This window comes from Hakea prostrata, chromosome 11, assembly GCF_041222555.1.
Source record: "Hakea prostrata isolate BN-2017 chromosome 11, UWA_Hpros_2, whole genome shotgun sequence".
In the NCBI taxonomy this organism is placed as follows: Eukaryota; Viridiplantae; Streptophyta; class Magnoliopsida; order Proteales; family Proteaceae; genus Hakea; species Hakea prostrata.
Genome location: NC_142610.1, coordinates 11,725,615 through 11,749,137, shown reverse-complemented (window position 1 = coordinate 11,749,137; position 23,523 = coordinate 11,725,615). Strand labels below are relative to the sequence as shown.

The 23,523-nt window shown below is 34.7% G+C and overlaps 2 protein-coding genes across 2 annotated transcripts; both read right to left on the bottom strand.

Moving 5' to 3' along the window:
* Window positions 1-737: 737 nt before the first annotated feature.
* LOC149000128 (uncharacterized) lies at window positions 738-13,880 on the bottom strand. The gene is made up of 18 exons (XM_089139124.1): window positions 13,719-13,880; window positions 13,536-13,622; window positions 13,217-13,423; window positions 12,936-13,100; window positions 12,775-12,828; window positions 11,987-12,130; window positions 11,432-11,779; window positions 7,178-7,234; window positions 7,068-7,112; window positions 6,046-6,112; window positions 5,764-5,936; window positions 3,849-4,031; window positions 3,680-3,766; window positions 3,421-3,567; window positions 2,562-2,729; window positions 2,385-2,438; window positions 2,129-2,275; window positions 738-1,100 (listed from the first exon to the last, which is right to left on the bottom strand). Exons 1-18 carry the CDS (start codon window positions 13,878-13,880, stop codon window positions 738-740), a joined length of 2,658 nt encoding a protein of 885 aa, XP_088995250.1.
* Window positions 13,881-18,731: 4,851 nt separating this feature from the next.
* On the bottom strand, window positions 18,732-21,244 carry LOC149000127 (protein neprosin-like). Its single transcript, XM_089139123.1, has 7 exons — window positions 21,083-21,244; window positions 20,900-20,986; window positions 20,588-20,797; window positions 20,306-20,470; window positions 20,135-20,188; window positions 19,308-19,451; window positions 18,732-19,100 (listed from the first exon to the last, which is right to left on the bottom strand). Exons 1-7 carry the CDS (start codon window positions 21,242-21,244, stop codon window positions 18,732-18,734), a joined length of 1,191 nt encoding a protein of 396 aa, XP_088995249.1.
* Window positions 21,245-23,523: the final 2,279 nt, after the last annotated feature.

The following is a 23,523-nucleotide window of genomic DNA, read 5'->3' as shown; positions in this document are numbered from 1 at the left end:
ATTACTAATGTCACCATATTACCCTAGACTAAATAACTGAAATTTCTTCCAATTAAAAAAACTCTTGCATGATCATCATATCACTTTATGGTCAATATGGTCATGAGATGGAGAATGGGTCTTTTCGTATAGATGGTCCTCCACGCTAGGGTTTATTTTAGAGGTAGCCCAGTCCGTTGTGTTGAGTGACTAGAACCTGTTGGATCAATGCCACTAGAAATAATAATTAGAAGGGCAGTTTTCTATGAAATCGTCTTGGAATTGTGTTCGGGGGAAACATGGTGGACAGGTATAAAACCATTGGGGTATGTAATTGCAGTCTAAGGCAAAACACATTTGGGAAACATTTTGGTATGCGCTACAAGCCTGGTATGGGTTGAAACATTTTTTGAATTTGGTTGAATGGAAGACCATGCATTGCTTTCATGAAGCGAATCCTATTGTGGAGTTTCTTGCGAAATCTGCAGCTAGGAATCAAACTTCCTACCCAATTGGGGTGAGGCCTGAACATATTTAGAAAGAGTTATAGTGGGATGCCATGGAGTTCCCAGAGATTAGGTTCAGTTAGATTATGGAATGTTTTCTGTTTTAACTATGATAAAGGAACCAGTAAAGTTAGCTGCATTTGAGGCAATCATTGTTGGAGGGCTAAGTGAAATGGTTCCACTGAGTGTCCATATGTTCTCTAATTATTAATAAAGTCCGATCTTTTTATTCAAAAAAAAAGATGGTAAAAATTAACAACGACCACCAGGGCCTCCAAACAATATTTCGGTTCCTCCCGATTGGGATTGTTGTATAACTGATCTATAGCACTTTGGCACATCATTATTGCTGCGAGTTTTACTTGGATCAACATCATTAAAAGACCTGTTTTTATCTAAAACACGAATCCTGGAGTTAAAACATGCTTTTCCAAAACCTTCTTCTGGAAAATGGCCGCTACCCATTTCAGCAAATGGACTTGGACCGTAAGTCTCTCCACCCCACTCTACATCATCAGCTTTTTCACTTAAGTGATTGAAAAGTTCCTTGGGAAAGTAACCAATCATCTCCAGGTCTTCTCCCCATAACACTAACCAATGACCAGACCTTGGGTCCTGTATTTTAGACAAAATTAAAGGCAAGCCATTCCAGTGGAATTCATCATTAGTTGCATTAAAATGTAAAAGGAAAAAGAAAAAAAAAAGAGGGAGTTTGAAAATCATGTTTATGGGTTACCAAAAATGACATGGTCAGTTATATATCTTCAAAAAAGATAATTAATAAAGAACTTTGTCGAAGAGAATGGCCTATACCAGCATTTTCATGAGTCTACATTTCTCCTCTCAACATAAAATAACATTGTATGAGAGTGTTGAAGTGGGCTACATTCTCATACAAAAAACTTTCCGTGTTAACCTGTTAAAATTTGATTTCTACTATCATCTAATGTTTAAATTAAACTCTATTGAGCAACAATGAAACAAGTTTTAAATTGTACATGGGTGACTGGGTCCTATAATTTAGACAAAATATAGGCCATTCCAATGGAATTCCTCATTAGTTGCATTATATAACAATGAAACAAATAAATAAAAAAAATAAAAAAATAAAAAAAAAGAAGAAGAAGAGAAAAGAAAAGAAAAGAGAGTTTGAAATCTGTTTGGGTTCCAAATGACTGTCAGTCTATATATTCGAAGATATTAATAAAGACTTGTGGGGGCTTGCTTTCATGAGTTTTTATCCCTCTCTAAATAAAATAAATTTTTTTGGGGGGGGTGGGGTGGGTTTAATTTTTTTAACAAAAATTTTTTACCTTTTAAATTGTTTATTATGTTAACGTTCTGGGTTTTATTTTGACTCGCATGATTCATAGCTAAGTCAAGATTTGATTTCTGACTATCATCTGTTGATTAAATTAAAACCTATTGAGCAACAGTGAAATGAGTTTTAAACTGTACATGGGTGAACCCAGGTCTTGGAAGGTTAGCTTTAGTACAAGTAGAGTCTAGGGACGGAGCAATTTTACCCAAAAAATGTTTGTTGAGAAGCTGTTTCAATACCTTGACCTCAATGTATAAGGTATTGTGAAGATATAATAGGATGAATTTAAAATCAACAAAATCAATGGTAAACTTTTGCTTACTTTTATAACAGAGACGGGACTTCCAAACTGTTTTCCGTCGTATTCAGATACTTGATCGCCAAATGACATACCAGGAGATATAGTTCGACTTATTTGTACAAAACCTTCACACTGAAAATTGTAGCAGTAGTGTTTATATTGGTCTGCCTGATCATTGTTCACATACAAAGACACACATGGAGAGGGAAGAGATGATAAGTTAAGTATCCCTTAGAAACTAATAAAAACAATAAATGGTAAGTGTGGGAAAGCTTACCGTCCAAAGTACAAACAATCTGGTTTCATGATCACCATAGAAATATGGATAGATCTGAAAAATTGAAGAAAACCAAATTGTACTAATTTTGTTAGAGTTATTTTAGTGGTTTAAGTTCAAAATTATATCATAATTGTCCCCAATTTTGAAAAAAAGAAAAAAAAATTGAAGAATTACATGCCATCCAACTTCCACATAGTTTCGTTCACCCAAAGGTCCTGCTCTTATCCAAATTTGAGAAAGTGTGAATTGAACATCCATTGCAACTTTCGGTTTCCATATACCCATGATTAATGAAGTTCCAAAATAGACTCCACCAGGTTCATTCATAGCCAATGCTGCATACTGAAAAAAAAAAAAAAAATTGATTAATTCCCATGAAATCTGTTTGGTTTATAAAAATCAGATTCTTTATCATATCAACGTGATTATTTTCTTATACATGATTAATACAAATCATGATTCTTTGTTCTATTTAAACAAATAATTAGAAAATACAGTTTAAAACATTTTTATTAAACATAATGAAATTGGGAAAATAAATTACAAAATATTAACAGTTGAAGAACTATTATATAAACTGAAATTGGAAAGTGAATTGGATTTTTTGAAGAAGTAACTTAAAAATCTAAAATTGGAAAAATAATTAGAAAAACTGAATTAAAAACAAAATAAAATGTTGAAATTGGAGCATTGGATTAAAAAATGAAATTGGCAATTAATTTGAAAACCACATTTTTGAAACCAAGATTGGAAAAATACACTTAAATTTTTGAAATAAATTGGGATCATGAATGAAAAATTAATTAGAAAAATAAACAGTTTTGACATGATTCTCGAGAATATCACTCTTAGATCTAGCTAAGTTCATGTATTCTAAAAACATGTTAAATTATTTGAAGCCAACTAAATTCTCAAAATAATACAAACTAAAAGATAATTACAAACAAAATAAACTTACATGGTGCGGAAAGTCACCGTGTGGAAAGTCAAGTGGAAAGTCATTCTTTTTCCCAAAATTTTTGTGAGACCCCACCGTTAATGTGCCATTAGTTTGAACCTTGCGAATGGGAACTGTTCCAGGTGGACAACCTCCATCCTTAAGCCCTATATTAGGAATCTCAAATGAAGAAGGAATCTCATTTCTCATCAACTCATTCAGAAGAGACTGGCTAGGTCTCATCTGGTTAAACAGATTTTGGGGAAGAAAATGTTAGAACTCTTGATAAATACAATTTCAAATGAAACAAGATGTAAATTTTTGCCTAACTAATTCCAGAGTTAGAAAAATAAACCTGGATTGTATGATTCTTTAGTTGAGGATGAAGAAATGCAGGTTGTTTGTAGATATCAACACACTCGAAAACATCTCCATTGGCAGTCTAAAAACCATAAACTTATGTAACCAACAAATATTGTAGCCAAGAAAATGAAATTAATTGATGAAAAACCTGTTAGTTTCACCTTGATGCTCTTAATTACTGGCTTCTGAACAGACTTCCTGGAGGCTTTCATTGGCAAATCTTTCTGATCAGTCTTTATGCTGCTTCCTCCTGCTAATCCATCGCAAATGTAATAGAAGATCGCCACCCACAGAGCTAATTTAATAAAACCAATGCTAGCACCCATGGTTCTTACCACCTTCAACTTTGATTCAAACAGAAAACTAAAATTAGAACGAAAAAAAGAAAAGATTTTTCATCTTCATCTCATCTATCCCACTTGATTCCCACCCTTTCTTGTTTGTTGATATTGGTATATATAGCTTTCTATATCTTCTACTTCTTTTATTTTTCTTATTTACTTCAAAAGCATGATTGTATTATGGGAATCCTCAGGTATGAATATATATATCAAAGAAATTCATGTTAGGTGATCAAAGCTGGAGACTGATCTTACCTTGAACTATGCTGCAGAGTGAAGCAATTGGTTTTATTGCATCTTTATGAAGTTTACTGGAAAAGAAAGAGTAGACATAAGCTTCTTCTATATCCAGTTCATGCCTTGGAGATCCATTTATAGGTCTTATTAGTGTAATGGGTTTTCAATTTTGTCCCAGTGATTCAAGACTTAAGGTAATGTACTAAATGTAATTAAGAGGAGAATATACATAGAATAATTTCTAGAAAATTCAAATTAGAAAGACATTTTATAGCAAAATCTTCAAGATTAATGAACAGTCTTACCAATTATATTCTAGTGAGTTAGGCCTCAAAAGTCAATATGCCAAATGTTGGTAGGGAAATAGTATATACATGAAATAATTTAAATTATGAAGAAAATTTTGTAATTAATCTTCAAGGTGAACGGATAATCATTCCAATTATGTCAGAATGATTTAAGCCTCAGAAGGTAACATGTTAAATGTGGTTAAGCTATGACTCAAATTACCAATTTTGTCCCAATGATTCATGACTTAAAAGGTAATGTGCTAAATGCAATTAGGAGGAGAATCTAAATAAAATAATTTATGAAAGTAATTTAAATTAGAAAAAGACATTTTATAACAAAATCTTCGAAATTAATAAACAATCTTACCAATTATATTCTAGTGATTTAGGCCTCAAAAGTCAACATGCCAAATGTGGGTAGGGAAGAGTATATATATGAAATAATTTAAATTATGAAGGGATTTTGTAATAGAAACTTCAAGGTGAACGGGTAATCATTCCAATTATGTCCAAATGATTTAGGCCTCAGAAGGTAACATATTAAATGTAGCTAAGCAAAAAAAAATTAAATGGAGAATTAATAGGAAATAATTCAAATTTACCAAATATTAGCATCAAATTAGGGTAGGCACCAAATTTGGGCTCAAAATGACCAAAAATACTCCCAAAATGGGGGTCGAAATCTGGTGATTTTTGGGCCCTCGGCGAGATTTTGCCAATTCGGTAGGTTAGCCAGGTAGCGAACTGGTGAACTGTAGCAATATTTCGCACCTTGCATACTACGAGGTGTAACATAACACAATCTGACCAACGGGGGTAGGTCCAAGTGATAAGTAGCTTGGTCCGCTTAAGCAAGGTTCCAGTATCGAAACTTTGTGGATGCAAAAAATCCCCGCTGGAAGACTCACCCACCACAGTCAGGTATGCGACTCAAGTTAAACACCGGAATAGCCAGGGCAAATCCTTGGAAACTGGGGTTGGCAAACTCAAAAAAAAAAAAAAAATCAATTTTTAATATATTATCCATGACAAAGTTGATTTCTATCTCATTGGAGTACCCTTAGCAATTACCACCAGGTCCCCAAACAAGAAATAAGGTACTGCTGACCCATTGAATGGTTGTATCAGATAGCAGCTGGGTTTATTCCCAAGTATGAGCATTCTCTGAATAGATCGGCATTCTTGACTACTCTAGATCTATCTATAACCTTAACATGAGACACATAATACGACTTTCCAAGACCTTCAGCAGGAAAATGGCCACTACCCATTTCTGGATGTGGTGGATCACCATGCACTTCGCCTCCCCAAACTATCTTTGTTGCATGGTTATTCAATAAATTGAAGAGATTATGGGGCCAGTAACCAATCAGCTTATGTGCTAAAGCCAACATAGATATAGTCATCATGCATCAAAGCACTATTGATGATTCAAACTTTGGGTTTTAAAAACAAATCAAGGGTTTTGATTTAATTTATTTGAAACATACCAAGAACTATTTCCTTCTGGGCTCCATTATATACAGATGGCTCAATAGAAATACCCAATGATATCTCCTACTTACATGCACAAAACCTGGACATAACAAGTTGTAACAACCTGTTCGGTTATACATATCTGCCTGCAAAAAGAATCTTGTGAGTTCTAAATGGCAAAGAGCCGAGGAATTATGAATACGAAGCTTGAACAACATTTATTGTCCAGAATGTAAATAGTCTAGTCTGATAATCACCAAAAAGAGAAGGATAAACCTGATAAATTAGTTGCAGGTTAAATTGAGCATCAGAATATCTCTCATAAAAAAAAATGTAATACTCAGGCAGAGAACCAAGTTTCAAAATGTAAATAGTACACAGCAACAACCAAAGACTTATCCCAACTCCTTCAGTAGGTCATCAATATGGATCCTTTTGTAAAAAGGTTAAAAGAGAAACGAAGAGTGAGAAATGGAAAGTAAAGCTGAAATTTAACATTAAGAAGAAAGTACAAAAGAAAGAGAATAGCCCAAGACATCAAGAAAAGTTTGTTACATGGTGTTGGTTGGTTTTTCTCTAATAGGCTCTATGGAAGGTCATATATGGTACAAGACCCAATCTATGCAGGTCATTTTCTGAGCACTTACCTAAGTAGTAGATACTTATAATTACTTACAGAGAATATAATCCAGTAAAGGATTTTTTTGCTTCTTGTGCAGCAAAACTGGCGAGCTACATCACTGCAAGTAATGCAAAGGAAGGGAGGACGTTTCATCTGTATCAAGGGTAAGACGCAAGGTGGTGTGGAGGCGTAAGCAAGCTAGTGCTTCCTCTTCTTGGATTGTGTTGGGGTGCTTATGTTTTGAGTGTTTTCTTTGCATGTACTATATTTTTTTTGCTTTTCAATTCATTTAATACAAATGACCATTTAGGGATGAAAGAAGAAAATTTCTTTATCTAAATAAGAAAATTAAAACAACAATACCAGATACTAGTTCTTATTTAGCTTTTGTTATATCTTTGATAAAAGACTTACCATCCATCTAGCTTCTACAGTGCTTGACTGGATTACGTCCCAGACCTGCAATAACCCATATCTGAGAAAGGCTAAACTTCTGTGTTGTTATGTATACTTGGATTCCACACGTTCATGTTTACTTGAGTCCCATAAAATTCATCTTTAGTAGGTTGAGCAAATGCATGCTGAAAGTCATCAAAATTTTAACTTTAATCATAACATTAACTGTTATTGAATAAATAATGCAAAAACTACATCCACCATTAAAAAACTAACATAATGGATACTGTAAAAGATGAACAACTGGTTATTGATTCGTAAAGAGATCATAGATTTAATTAGCAGAAAAAAAAAAAAAAAAAAAAAAAAAGGAGAAATGAAAAATGAATATTTACATAATGCACATTGTTGCTGATCATCTTTTTTGATGAGAGTGAAGTAGCTCTCATTATTTTTTTCTATTTTAGTCATTCAAATAGGAACCGATCCAAGTGGACAACCTCCTGATGATTTGAGTGCTCTATTTATGGCTTTAGATGAAGAAGCCTATCATTTTGGAACCCTTTCAGATAGGTGCTGGGTCTCATCTAGTTGTAGAGAAAAAGTAATTTCCTTAAAAGCATTGAAAATCATGGTTTACTTTTCAAAAAAAAGGAATATGACTCCTTTGTTTAACACACTCTGGTTAATTATATAAAGTGAGCATACCTGGATTGTATGATTCTTGAGTAAAGGATGATCTAAAGCAGGTTGTCTGTACATATGTCAACACAATTGAAAATGTCCCCATATGTAGTCTAAGAAACTATGAATAACAATTGCAAGATGTCAAACATACAAATAAATAACAATAGTGAAACAAAACAAAAAAAAAAAAAAAAAAAAAATTTGACAAAATGGTTGTTTATCAATGAAATGAAAAATATATAACTTTCTTCACAATTGAACAAACATAATGAGCAAATGCAATAATATACACTAAATTATCTAAAACGAATGTTATAGAAATCTCACCTTGTGTTTATATTAAATATTTCATTGTTTCTTGTATTGAGCAAGGTAGGAGATTACGAGTGAAGAGAATATACTACACGTTAAAGAAATGAAATTACTTGACTTAAATATGTGCAAATCTTAAGTTGGAAAATTAGAAGTGGTCATACTCATACTATACAAAAGAAAAAGCAAAATTACTTGACTTAAATAATGTGTAAATCTTAATCAAATAGATAGCTGAAGGTAGCTCTAAAAATTAAATTAGCTTTTCTTTTAATTCAATAGAACATTACAATTATGTCAAAAGAATAGGGTGCCTTCCAAAAGGGTGGGGTGATTTCTGAAAACATCTTGGGTGAGAGAGCTGCTGTGGTGTCAACGAGAGTCTCTACTTTGTTAAAAATGGGGTTTGGTAGGATTCTTCAGGGTGCAGAAATATTTGAGACAAGGGGACCATGAATCCCCTATTTTGTATATACTGCAGAGAAAGAGTTATGTAGAGGCATTAAGGCCATGGTGCTTAAGTGTGAAATAAGAACACTTTCAGGGCCTAGTGGATTGAATTACTGGTCCACCTCACCTTCTTTTTGCTGCAAATAACATTTTTGTCTTCTTCAATGGTTCGATGAAGTTTGTCAAAGCCATAAAAATATGTTAATGGAGTAATATCAAGAGTACTTAGGTTAGAAGATCAACAAAGCCACGAGTAACCATTTCTTTGGTCAGATTGCTCCACACAGGAAACATAGAGTTTCTGAAATTTTGAACACCTCGGTGGCTTCTTTTCTGACAAAGTATTTAGGGTTGGATATCCTAAAAGGAAGGGTTTCCATGTAGAAGGTGTTACCAGAGTTGGATTGAATAAAAGGGTGTTACAAGGGGTGGAGAAAGAAAAAAAAGAGAAGAAGAAGCATATTTTGGCATTGTTCTTTGAGATTGAAGGAAAAATTTCATGTGGCAATTACTTATATGATTGACTAGAAGACTACTATTTTAGTTGGTATACTACTCCAAATTTATGAAACTAGCCAAAATGATTAAAAGATATTCTTACTTGAATGGTCTTAACTGCTGGTCGATTGAGAAACTTTCCTTCATTTTCAGATATTCTTCTCTAGTTATGCTTCTTCCCTCAGCTATGCCTTAAGTATGGAAATGGATAATTGTGATGATGAAAAGCATCAGCACTTGACACAATGAACTGTAGCTAGCCATGCTTGTGTCCACCCTAAACCAAGATAAATTAAAAAGGATATATGAATTGGAGGTCTGAACATCAAATAAGAATTTAATTAGGCCAAAGACAAATTCTGACTGTAAGTAATCTTCAGAATAATAATCTGAAGGTTATATCCTATTTATTTATAGCCATAAGAGATTACAAATATAGCTATATAGCCAATAAACAAGTGCCACATGGCTTACAAGAGAACCTTTAGGAATTACCCTTAACACCCCCGCAAACTCAAGGTACTATCAACAAGATTGAGTTTGGAACACAAGAAATGAAAACAAGGAGTGGGTAAGGCCTTTGTAAGGATGTCAACCAATTGATCTGATGTAGAAATGAACCGAACAAGAAGATCATCTTGAGCAACTTTATCCCGAACAAAATGGAAATCAATCTCAACGTGTTTAGTGTAAGCGTGAAACACGGGATTAGGTGACAAGTAAGTCGCTCCTATGTTATCACACCATAATAAAGGTATGTGTAGTTAGAAGTTAACCGCGGAACATCCATAGTTATACTTTTTGTAGCTATAGGGTAGCCGTGGTAACATTTGTAGTTATATTTTCCGCGGCTAGAGGATATATAAGCGTGGAATTATCTATCACTACAATATGTGTAGGTAGAAGTTAGATGCGGAAACATCCACGGTTAATTTTTCGTAGCTATAGGGTAGCCGCGAAAACATCCACAGTTATATTTTCCGCAGCTAGATGATATATAACCGCGAAAATATCCGTCACTTTAATATGTATAGCTAGAAGTTGGATGTGGAAACATCTGCAACTAACAATCCGTAGATATAGCTATAGAAAGAGCCGTAACTAAGAATCCATAACTATGGACAACCTTGTACATGCAGTATTTTATGTGTAGCTACTGCGTTTGCACTGGATTCTGTTGCGACAGATAATAAACCGCATGTAATTCGTAGCTATAGGCTATTATTACAGATTTCTTTACATTTAACTACGAAAAATTCTGCAGTGTAAAACTGAATTTAACTATATATATATATAGTAATCATTAAACCAATCAGTAGAAGCTCAGGGGATGGGAAGGGAGGGGACGTGAGGGGGAGAGGTGTGGACGGATTGAGTTTCAAACCCATGACCTCATTGTTCTTATTGCCTCTACATAGGATGCTGTCGTCATTGTGCTAGAAGTACATCTAGCATCATGTTGAAATAGGAGCTACACTCCCATAGCCCCCCCCCCCCCCCACACACACACACATTGGCATAGAAGCCACACTCCCAAACAAAGAACATTCTCTCAATATAAATGTGATCATATAAAAATCTTCAAAGGACCAATTTTTGACAAATGTAGATCAATAGCCATCCCTTGCAATGTTTTATATGTTTTATCCAAGCAGAAGAGCACAACCCTAGCAGATATATGTTGATCCTTCTTTCCCAAACCAGCCAAGGAGCCATGTATGGCAATAGGATTTCCTCAAAGACAATTACCACCAAGCCCCCAAAAAGAAAATAGGTTTCCTCTGAGTATATGTACATTGATGAGCCTCAAAGTAGTTTGAGTTCCATCTGAGTATATGTACATTGATGTATTAGATTAACATCCCTTTGTTGCTTAGTTACATCTACAACCATCACATATTTGATATAACATGCCATCCTAGGATCCTCTGTGTTGGAAATCCTAATCGAGCCCTACATGGGCTCTCCCACAGCAAGTCACATGAGAAAATCAAAGAGACAAATAAGGAAGCTTATTTTCCAAGCAAAGCATCCCAAGTTGGTTCAATTGATCAAGGCAGCCCTTATCCAAAGCCAAAGAATTCCATCTCAAATAAAATACCACAACAGTGGAACTCCAACACTTACCCTAGCCATGTGGAACGTAAAAGAGTTGTACATCGATGAAAACTCTAGAGCTTTAGTAGGTTAAACACCGAACCACCTTAATTCTCTTGTCTTCTTCTTCTTCACCCTTTTGTTCACATAAAATAATTGTTTCATTACTCTCATTACTCTGAAGGAAAAGTGCTGCTACATATAGTAAAAGTCCGTCATACAGATGGTTATGAACTCATGTAATCCATGCATTGTAACCCAAAAGTTGCAAAAATTTGTAATGTTATTCAAATATCGAAAGAGCATTAGATATTAAGATTACATAGGACAAAGATTACCAGGACCCCCAAAATATACGTTGGTTCCTTGATTTGGAGATCTACTAACAACTGATCTATAGCAATGAGGAACATCATTATAAATCTGAGTTTCACTTGGATCAACTCTCTTAGAGCCAGATTTTCATCAACGATAAGAACCTTGGACATAAAACAAGCTTTTCCAGAACCTTCTTCAGGGAAATGTGCACTGCCCATTTCAGGAACTGGTCTTGGACCATAAGTCTCACCACCCCAAAATATTTCATTGGCTTTTACTGATAAGTGATTGAAGAGTTCCTTGGGCCAGTAACCAATCAACTCATTGTTGCGTCCCCATAATAGCAACCAATTTTTAGATAATTGATCCTGTATTTGAACATTAATAGAAGAATCAAATTAGTTCAAGTTGATAATATAATGATAAATCAATTAACACATTTTAATTTATCTTCCTTGGTCAATTTAAAAACAAAATTCTGACTTTTCAACATTGAAACTCTTTGTGTTGAAATACGAAGTTGAATTTATATGTGGGGAAGAAAAAGAAAGAACCCAGTGTTGAATTTTACTTACTTGGATTATGGCAAGATAATCTCCATATTGTGCTCCGCCATAAGTAGATATGGTAAGAAATGGCATACCAGGAGCGATATTTTTGCTCACTTGTACATAACCGTCACAGTCAAAATTGTAACAGAAGTTTTGATAATTGTTTGCCTGATATTGTTCACATAAACAAATGCAAAAAGGGTGAATAGATGGGAATTAAGCTCATGTATCGTTTTTAAACTATTGAAACTAAAGGTTTAGGATCCATTTGATAACCAACCAAGTGTTTCTGCTTAGAAAAACACCAAGAAGGGTTTTGGTTGGTTGTTTCTAGAAACAAAAACCAGTTCTAAGCATTTGATAAAACTAGTTTTTGGATGCAAAAAAACACTATCAGTAGGGTTTTAGTAGATTAATATTTAGTGTCAAGTTACATCATCTCTTTCTCCACTGAAATCTAGCCGCTCAACTTTTGCTCAATAATCATTCAATATTTCTTAGTTGTTGCAAAACTGTTTCTTGAAAGATAACTTCAGAATTTTATTTCAAATTGTCAAAATTCCCCGCAAGCAACCGTTTTATCAAATTTTATTCCTTATTTTCATTTTGAACAAGCAAGAAACACTAGAAACTATTTTTCAGGGGTTATCAAATGGATCCTTCCTGGTAGGGGAACATGCATGTCTCTAATTTCACATATGGGTTCTAAACGCAACCATTGATCTGGTTGTGAAAAACTAAAGATTGAGATTCCATGGATCAAATCTATGAGTGTACTTCATTAAGGACAACAATATTTTAGCCTGACTTACCGTCCAAAGTACAAACAGTCTGGATTCATAATCACCATTAGCAAGTGGATAAACCTGAAAAATAAATATATAAATTGAATGAGGGAAGAAAAAAAACAACAACAAAAAATTAATTGTAATTGTCATTGAATGAACAATTTTTTAAGAAATTGAAGACTTACAATCCATCCAGATTCCACCAGGTTAGTTTCCCCTGCATTTCCTCCTTTAACCCAAATTTGAGAAAGAGTGAATTGGACGTTCATTGCAACCCTTGGCTTCCATATATTCATCATTACTTGAGTTCCATAATATGTTCCCGGCGCTCGGGGGATCATGGCTGCATACTAAAAAAAAACAGATTTTGATTAGTTCATCCAAACCCTAATTGCCTGAAGCCAAACAAATTCTAAACAGGAAGCATCAAACCAAAAATAAATACAAATAAGATAGCTAGGCCTACATGGTGTGGGAATTCATTGTTGTTGGCTTTTCCACCGAATTTTGGGGTAGAGCCCATCATTAGTGTACCATTTATTTGAGTCTTGCGTATTGGAACTGTTTTTGGTGGACATCCTCCATTCTTTAATCCTATCTCTGCAACTTTATAGCCAGAAGGAATCTCTCTATTTTCCATGAACCCATTCAGAATATATGCACTAGGCTTCATCTAATCAAACAAATATTGAAGAGAAATGTTAGAAGTATTAAATAATGAACACCTAGCTAAATGAAACAAGTTGACAGTTTTAGTATAATACATTTATAGGACAACAACAAACCTGGATTGTATGATTGATAAGGCGAGGATGATTAAATGCAGGTTGTTTGTATATATCAACACAATCGTAAACATCTCCATTTGCAGTCTAGAAAACCATAAAACACCTCCAAGATAAATAAAATAGAAAGATATATATAAGCAATCAAACTGGTTAAGTGTCCAGGAATTGTAGTCATTTCACCTTAATGGTCTTAATGACTGCCCTGTTAGGAGACTTTCTAGAGGCTTTCATTTGCAAATCTTGCTCATTTTTTATGCTTTTTCCTTCTGCGAAGCCATTGACGAGAAAATAAAAGGTCGCCATCCAAAGAGCTAACTCACTCAAGACAATACTGGACGCCATGCTTCTTACCACCTCGATTGAGATTAAAACAAAAGCCTCAAATTAGTGAGGTCACAGAAGATTGCTTCACTTTGTCCAAAGCTTCAGTCTATATATAGATTCACCCAACAGAACAACAACCAAAAAGTCTTTTGGAGAAAGAAGTCAAATGATATTATTCTTGCTAAATACCTTATTTGTCTTATTTCTTCTGTAACGTAATCCACGATAGAAATTAAATGAGACTCAATTAATACACGAAAGAAACAAAAATTTGCCAATTCTGATTCAGCCAATTCAAATCGGATGCGTTTCTATGAATACAGGTTTGAACCCAGACTTCATTGAACTCCCCTCAGTGTAGTTGAAGCACATCCATTAGTTTTATCTTCTCAAATATATTGTGCACTGTTCGTATTGGGTGGATAGATGTGGTCATGATCAAGGAACAAAGTTTCACTCGGTTCGCTACCCGGCGAAACGGGCGAACGAGCGAATATCGCCGAGATGTCGGCCATATTTTGCCTCCGATTTTTGGGTATTTTAATTTGATAATTTTGGTAAATTTGATGCCTATCCTAATCTGATGCAAATATGTGGTAAATTTGAATTATTTTCTAAAAACTATTCTATTTAAATTCTCCTACCTAGCCACATTTAATATGTTACCTTCTGAGGCCTACATCATTCAGACATAATTGGAATGATTATCCATTCACTCTGAAGATTCTATTACAAGATTCATTAATAATTTAAATTGTTTCCATAAATTATTTCATTTATACACTATTCCCTAATTTGATGCAAATATGTGGTCCATTTAAATTATTTTCTATAAATATTTCCATTTAAATCTCCTGCCTAGCCACATTTAACGTGTTACCTTCTAAGGCCTAGATCATTCGGACATAGTTGAAATGATTAATCAATGATTCTATTACAAAATCCCTTAATAATTTAAATTGTTTCCATAAATTATTTCATGTATATATTCTTCCCTAACCACATTTGGCATGTTGACTTTTGAGAACTAGATCACTTGAATCTAGTTGGTAAGATTGCTCATTAATCTTGAAGATTTTGCTATAAAATGTTTTCTTATTTATAAATTATTCTATGTAGATTCTCCTCCTAATTACATTTAGCACATTAAATTTTGAATCTTGAATCATTGGGATAGAATCACGAGAGAAATCGCCTAAAAAGTGATAGAAATAACATAAAATCACACAAAAAATTTAAAATTTCCGATAGATCGCGAGATATATTGCAGATATCGCCGATTTCTCGACGATATCTGCAATATATCGTTTCGCCCCCTGGTTTCGTTTCGCTAGGGGGCCAAACCCGCAAAATTCGCCAAAAAATAGTTCCTTGGTCATGATATGTTTGGAGTTTCAATTAGAATAAGATATTTATTAATTGGTTTAATTTTGAGATCTAGAATTATTTAGGCTGCTTTTGATTTGCATCATTCTTTAGAGTATGATTTTTTTATAACCACAATTATCTAGTTTGCGATGTATCCACTAGAGGGTTCCAATGAATTAGGGTGTATGGGGTGCAACTACAGTTGCATGATGAGTTATAAAGGTTCCCTGGCATGTGTAAATATTGAAATTTTTTCTTTTGCTGTATTGATATAAATGAACTTCTAGCGAGAAAAAATAATAAATAAGCCACAATGGTTCTGTAGCTAAGCACCGTTTGGTTCTCAAAAATCTGATTATTTGAAAAAAAAAAATAATAATAAATTTTGGGGGTGGAATTATTCAACAAATCACTCAATTCTTTGATTTTTTTTTTTTTTTTACACAAATCATGATTCTTTGGAGAGGATCTCCAAAAAATCATATTCCTAAACGTATTGGAATCGCAGAAAATTCCATAATTATGAAAAACAATGATAGAAACTAATAATTAATAATGTCCATGCTTCATTGAACGACCTATATAGTGCTTCGCCAAGTACATGATCTTGAGCAGCAGCAAATAAAATAGAGGGAAGGAAAATGACATCAGGTGCTGATTCAAGTGTATTAGGGATATTTTTGGAAATTCAACCAAAACCCTAGCCGCCACTCCATCTCAAGCTTATGTAGCTAGGGTTGCTTCTAAGAGTTCCACAGTTGATTAAACACTAGCTACTACACTCAAGAAGGTTTCTACAATTGGAACTCACAAAGACTCTAACCAACCCAAAGAAGAGTTTGATACAGATTACAATTGCTAGAATACCCTAGTCAATATTTTTTGTTAATCAAATACTGTAACTCAGGGAATTTAGAAGATCACAACTACAAGAGTCCTAGAACACTAATGAACAAGGGCTCTCTATTTCTATAGAAGAAACATGTACACAACTCTCAATAAAGTGAAAAATATCTGAAAGTCTCCTGTGGAGTTGGTTGAGTTCAACCGAATCACATAAATGTTGGTCTCTCTCTCTCTCTCTCTCTCTCTCTCTCTCGGGGGCTCGGTGTTTGCCCCTGGCGAGCACGATTCAGCACTCTGGTGGGCTTGGGACCAGATTCTGTTTGTTTTGTCATGATCTTTATGTCTAGCAAAGTGAAAAAATAAAAATAAAGGGTCTTTCACTTAAGTTTGTACACTCCCCTTCCCCAGAAGAAATTCGTTGGATTGTTTTTTTTTTTTTGGTAAAAGAAAATTTTCATGAAAAGAAGGGGCAAACCGCCACCTAGACACCCTGATTACAAAGACCAAGGAGCCAAAAGGGTCATTTTATAAAGTGAAGAAGAAAAAGAAAAAAAAAATACAGCAATTAGAACCTTAAGAGAAACCAACTCGCTCACCCACAACAACAGTTGCCCCCAATACACCTTTCCTAACTGATTCCTACTCACATTTGATAACTATTAACCATTAGAATTGGGCACTTACTAACATCCACTTTTGGTTCAGTGATACACAAAATGTCTAGTTGATGAGTCATTAACCAAATTTTAAGAGCCTCCTCTCAAACGCATTACCAATGCAGCGAATATTTGAAAAGAAAAGCTTTATAGTAACAGGTTCATGGCAGTACTTTCCTCTCCTAGTGAGAGGCTCTTATTTACTGTAGATACTTTCTTTAAAGCTGCATCTACTTTTTTGAACTCCTTTGCCATAGAACCCTTTTTATTTGTTAACTCTTTCCTCACTACATGAGCCTTTTTAGGACGACCAAGTACACAACTCGTACACACATAGCTGAAATTATCTTAGACTCTCCGGTGGACGTAAGTTGCATTCAACTAAACCACGTAAATTATGCTCTCTCTCCTGCACCCCCAACTGAACGACGTGTGAAAAGGTTAGCTGAACGGTTAAAGGTTCAAAGAGAAAGAAACGAAGTATGCTCAAATCTCGCTCGAAGGTTTACGACTCTTTATTTTTTTCCTCTATTCGTTCACTATTTCTTCCTTTTCCTTCTCAATCGGTTTCAATTTCCTCTGTTCTTCCTTTGTCTTCTTTTCATTTATTTTCTTCTCCACTTCGTTGGTGGCTTTCAGTAAGGAAAACAGATTTTTCCTTTTACAATTCCTATTTATTCCCACTGTTGACAGATGCTTGACCGAGTGGATCAGTGGCCATTTGGAAACCCTAAGTATTGAAATTCAATAAAACTTAATCTCACAAAGGTTACTCTTTACTTACGCTGCAAGATATGACTACCTCGTTGCTTTCTCCAAGTGAAAAAAAAGGGCGCACAGAAAGAAAAGACAGAAAAATAAAACAAGAACCAGTTAGAAGAAGCTCAAGGGTGAGGGGAAGAGGTGTGGACGGATGGAGTTTTAAACCCATGATCTCATTGTTTTTACTACCTCCACATAGGATGTTGCTGCCATTGTTCTAGAAGTACATCTAGCACCACATTGAAATAGGAGCTACACTCCCATAGGCCCCCATATTCGAGCCACTCTCCCAAACAAAGAACATTCTCTCAATATAAATATAATCATACAAAAATCTTGAAAGGACTAATTCTTGAAAAATATAGATCAGTAGTCATCCCTTGCAAAGTTTACATGTCATGTTTTATCCAAGCAGAAGAGTACAACCCTACCAGACATATATGTTGATCCCTATTTCCTAAACCAACCAAGGAGCCAACCACGGCAACGGGATTTGCTCAAAGACAACTACCACCAGGCCCCCAAAAGGAAAATAGGTTTCTTCTACTGGAAGTTGGCCGGCTAGATGAGCCTGAAAGCAGTTTGAGTTCCATCTGAGTATATGTACATTGACGTATTAGATCAACATCCCTTTGTTGCTGAGTTACATCTACAACCATGACATAGTTGATATAACATGTCCTCCCAGGATCCTGTGTTGGAAACCCTAAACGAGCCCTACATGGACTCTCCCACAGCAAGTCACACGAGAAAATCAATGAGATAAATAAGGAAATTTATTTTGCAAGCAAAGCATCTCAAGTTGGTTCAATTGACCAAGGCAGCCCTTATCCAAAGCCAAAGAATTCCATCTCAAATAAAATACCACAATAGTGGAACTCCTATACTTACCCTAGCCATGTGGACGTAAAAGAGTTGTATATTGATGAAAACTCTAGAGCTTTTCTACATATGTATATACAAATCAATTACATTATCAATAATTAAGGAAACTACAGATGCTGCTATTCATCCATGGACATAGGTTAAACACCGAACCACGTTAATTCTCTTGTCTTCTTCTTCTTCTTCACCCTTTTGTTCACATAAAATAATTGTTTCATTACTCTGAAGGAAAAGTGCTACTACGTACCTATAGTAAAAGTCCGTCATACAGATGGTTATGAACTCATGTAACCCTAAAGTTGCTAAAATTTGTAATGTTATTCAAATATAGAAAAAGCACAAGATATCAAGATTACATAGGACAAAGATTACCAGGACCCCCGAAATAGACATTGGTTCCATCATTTGGAGACCGACTAACAACTGCTCTATAGCAATTAGGAACATCATTATAACTCAGAGTTTCACTTGGATCAATCTCTCTTAGAGCCAGATTTTCATCAACAATAAGAACCTTGGACATAAAACAAGCTTTTCCAAAACCTTCTTCAGGGAAATGTGCACTGCCCATTTCAGGAACTGGTCTTGGACCATAAGTCTCACCACCCCAATGTATTTCATCAGCTTTTACTGATAAGTGATTGAAGAGTTCCTTGGGCCAGTAACCAATCAACTCATTGTTGCGTCCCCATATTAGCAACCAATTTTTAGATAATTGATCCTGTATTTGAACATTAATAGAAGAATCAAATTAGTTCAAGTTGATAATATAATGATAAATCGAATAACACATTTTAATTCATCTTCCTTAGTCAATTTAAAAACAAATTTCCGACTTTTCAACATTGAAACTCTTTGTGTTGAAATACGAAGTTGAATTTATATGTGGAGAAGAAAAAGAAAGAACCTAGTGTTGAATTTTACTTACTTGGATTATGGCAAGATATTGTACGTATTGTGGTCCACCATAAGTAGATATAGTATTAAATGGCATACCAGGAGCTATACTTTGGCTCACTTGTACATAACCTTCACAGTCAAAATTGTAACAATGGTGTTCATAATCGTCTGCCTGATATTGTTCACATAGACAAACGCAAAAAAGGTGAATAAATGGTAATTAAGCTTGTGTATCGTTTTTAAACAATTGAAACTAAAGGTTTATGATCCATTTGTAACCAACCATGCAAGTGTTTCTACTTAGAAAAACACAAGGAAGGGTTTTGGTTGGTTGTTTCTAGAAACAAAAGCCAGTTCTAAGCATTTGATAAAACTGGCTTTTTGATGCAAAAAACAGTATCAGCAGGGTTTCAGTAGAATAATATCTAGAATGTCAAGTTTCATAATACTCTCTCTAAACTCTTTCACTTAAATCTAGCCTATGCTCAACTTTTGCTTCAATAAATAGTGCAATATCTATTAGTTATTGCATCATTGTTCCTTGAAATAGAATTTTAAAAATTTTATTTCATATTTCAAAACTCGTCTGAAAGAAACCAGTTTTATCAAATGGTATTCAACCATGCAAGTTTTTTTTTTTTTTTTTTTTTTCAACAAGCAAGAAACACTAGAAACTATTTTTCAGGGGTTATCAAATGGATTCTTCCTGGTAGTGGGACATGCATGTCTCTAATTTCATATATGGGTTCTATATGCAACCATTGATCTGATTGTAAAAAACCAAAGATTGAGATTCCATGGATCACATCTATGAGTGTACTTCATTAAGGACAACAATATTTTAGCCTGACTTACTGTCCAAAGTACAAACAGTCTGGATTCATAATCACCATTAGCAAGTGGATAAACCTGAAAAATAAATATATAAATTGAATGAGAAAAAAACAAGAAAAAAGAAAAGAAGAACCAACAAATTAATTATAATTGTCATTGAATGAATAATTTTTTAAGAAATTGAAGACTTACAATCCAACCAGCTTCCACCTGGTTAGTCTCCCCTTCTGGTCCTCCTCTAACCCAAATTTGAGAAAGAGTGAATTGGGCATTCATTGCAACCCTTGGCTTCCATATACTCATCAATACTTGAGTTCCATAATATGTTCCCGGAGCTCGTGGGACCATGACTGCATACTAAAAAGATCAAATTTTGATTAGTTCATCAAAACCCTAATTGCCTGATGAAGCCAAACAAATCTAAACAGGAAGCATCAAACCAAAAATAAATACAAATAAGATAGCTAGGCCTACATGGTGTGGGAATTCATCATTGTTGACTTTTCCACCAAATTTTGGGGTAGAGCCCATCATTTTAGTATCATTCATTTGAGTCTTGCGTATTATTGGAACTGTTTTTGGTGGACATCCTCCATCCTTTAATCCTATCTCCGCAACTTCATAGCTAGAAGGAATCTCTCTATTTTCCATGAACCCATTCAGAATATATGCACTAGGCTTCATCTAATCCAACAAATATGTTAGAAGTATTAATCAATGAACGCCTAGCTAAATGAAACAAGTTGAAAATTTTAGTAATAATACATTTATAGGACAACAACAAACCTGGATTGTATGATTCATAAGGCGAGGATGATTAAATGCAGGTTGTTTGTATATATCAACACAATCGTAAACATCTCCATTTGCAGTCTAGAAAACCATAAAACACCTCCAAGATAAATAAAATAGAAAGATATAAGCAATCAAACTGGTTAAGTGTGCAGGAATTGTAGTCATTAATTTCACCTTAATGGTCTTAATGACTGCCCTGTTAGGAGACTTTCTAGAGGCTTTCATTTGCAAATCTTGCTCATTTTTTATGCTTTTTCCTTCTGCGAAGCCATTGACGAGAAAATAGAAGGTCGCCATCCAAAGAGCTAACTCACTCAAGCCAATACTGGACGCCATGCTTCTTACCACCTCGATTGAGATTAAAACAAAAGCCTCAAATTAGTGAGGACAGAAGATTGCTTCACTTTGTCCAAAGCTTCAATCTATATATAGATTCACTTGACATGAACAACAACCAAAAAGACTTTTTGAGAAAGAAATCAAATGATGTTATTCTTGCTTCATACCTTAATTGTCTTATTTCTTCTGTAACGTAATCCACGATAGAAATTAAATGAGACTCAATTAATACACGAAAGAAACAAAAGTTTGCCAATTCTGATTCTGCCAATTCAAATCGGATGCGTTTCTATGAATCAACAACATTAGATCAACTGGACATGGAAACATTCCAATTCACAGATACATTGAATTACACACAGGACATCACAATAAAAACTGAGAAAGAGAAAGAGAGGAAGCTGAACTCCCCAGTAGTCTCTTAAATTCATACCTTAGTGAGCACATCATTTATGGTCATACCTTAGTGAGCTCATCATTTAATTTACCCACATTAATTATCTATTTCCATTTAAATCTCCTGCCTAGCCACATTTAACGTGTTACCTTCTAAGGCCTAAATCATTCGGACATAGTTGGAATGATTAACCGACGATTCTATTACAAAATCCCTTCATAATTTAAATTGTTTCCATAAATTATTTCATGTATATACTCTTCCCTAACCACATTTGGCATGTTGACTTTTGAGGACTAGATCACTTGAATATAGTTGGTAAGATTGCTCATTAATCTTGAAGATTTTGCTATAAAATGTCTTCCTATTTATAAATTATTCTATGTAGATTCTACTCCTAATTACATTTAGCACATCAAATTTTGAGTCTTGAATCATTGGGATAGAATTGGTAAAATTGTGATAGAATCGCGAGAGAAATCGCCTAAAAAGTGCAAGAAATAACATAAAATCACAAAAAAAAATTTAAATTAAATTAAATTAAATTTTCCGATATATCGCGATATATTGCCAAATATGGCCGATTTCTTGGCGATATCTACAATATATCGTTTCACCCCTGGTTTCATTTCGCCAACCAGCGAATTTAGCCGAAAAATAGTTCCTTGTTAATTATCTATTTCACGCCAAAAAGAGCAAGGGATGAACATTAATTTGTACCTAGTGAAAGGACTATGGATTTTGGTTCTTTCTTTCTTGACAAGCCACAAGGATTGCGACCCATAAGCACAGGGGATTTTTTTTTTTTTTTTTTTTTATTTGAGGGAGGGGGGGAGGTGTGGAGAAATAGAGGTTTATACCCAGACTTCATTGAACTCCCCTAATTGAAGTTGAAGCACATCCTTTAGTTTTATCCTCTCAAATATATTGTGCACTGTTCGTATTGGAGGATAGATGTGGTCATGATATGTTTGGTCCTATGAAGTTTCAGTTAAAATAAGATATTTATTAGAGCAAATTGTACAAGCACCCCAAAATGAAGGCCTAAAAACACTGGCACCCCACTTTATGTTTGAAAAACAAAGACACCCCACTGTTGGGTTTTCATTAAACACTTTAGTCCAATCCGTTTGCAAGCACCGTTAACTCACTGTTTATATATTTTTAATTCCCAAAATACCCTAATCCAAATCTGAAATGTGATTTGATCTACCGTGAGAGTCTGAGACAGTAGTCATCTATCTCAGAGTCAAAAACACAAAATACCTTGCGGCCATGGTCAGGCGATGTACTAAATGGATCTATGTGTGCAGTGAGCAACAAGATGCCTCCATGGCCACTGAGATAAAGCCTGCGTGTCTTATATGATAAAAATGGAAACTCTGGCAACAAACAAGGAAAGGTAGGCAAGAAGGGTTTTCTAAACAGCGGTGGTAGCAGCAGCTCTGAACAATATTTCTCTGCTATATACCTCTTGACAGGTAATGAAATAGAATTAAAACAACTTTTATGAATCAAACAGAAATTTTAAGTTGTTTTATTCTTTTACGTTTACTGCAATCAAGCTAAAGAAATTTTACATGTAAACACTGGATCTCTAAGGCTTTATCTAACAGATGAGACAAACAGGTTGTGCCTACCAAAGGAACCATCATGGAGTTGTCTTTTAAGGAGTAGTGGAAGAGAAAATTAGCAATGGCATTTCCTAGGTAAACCCCGGGAAGACCTCGAGCAGCGATGGCTAAGGAACTTTTGAGGGTTTTGAGTGAACTGCAAGAGAGGTTTGAGGAGGTGGATTGCTGGCTGCTGATTGTTCACGGCAAGGAGGATAGGCGAGATCAGTTGACTGGCTCCAACATTTTGCATCAGATCGTTGGTG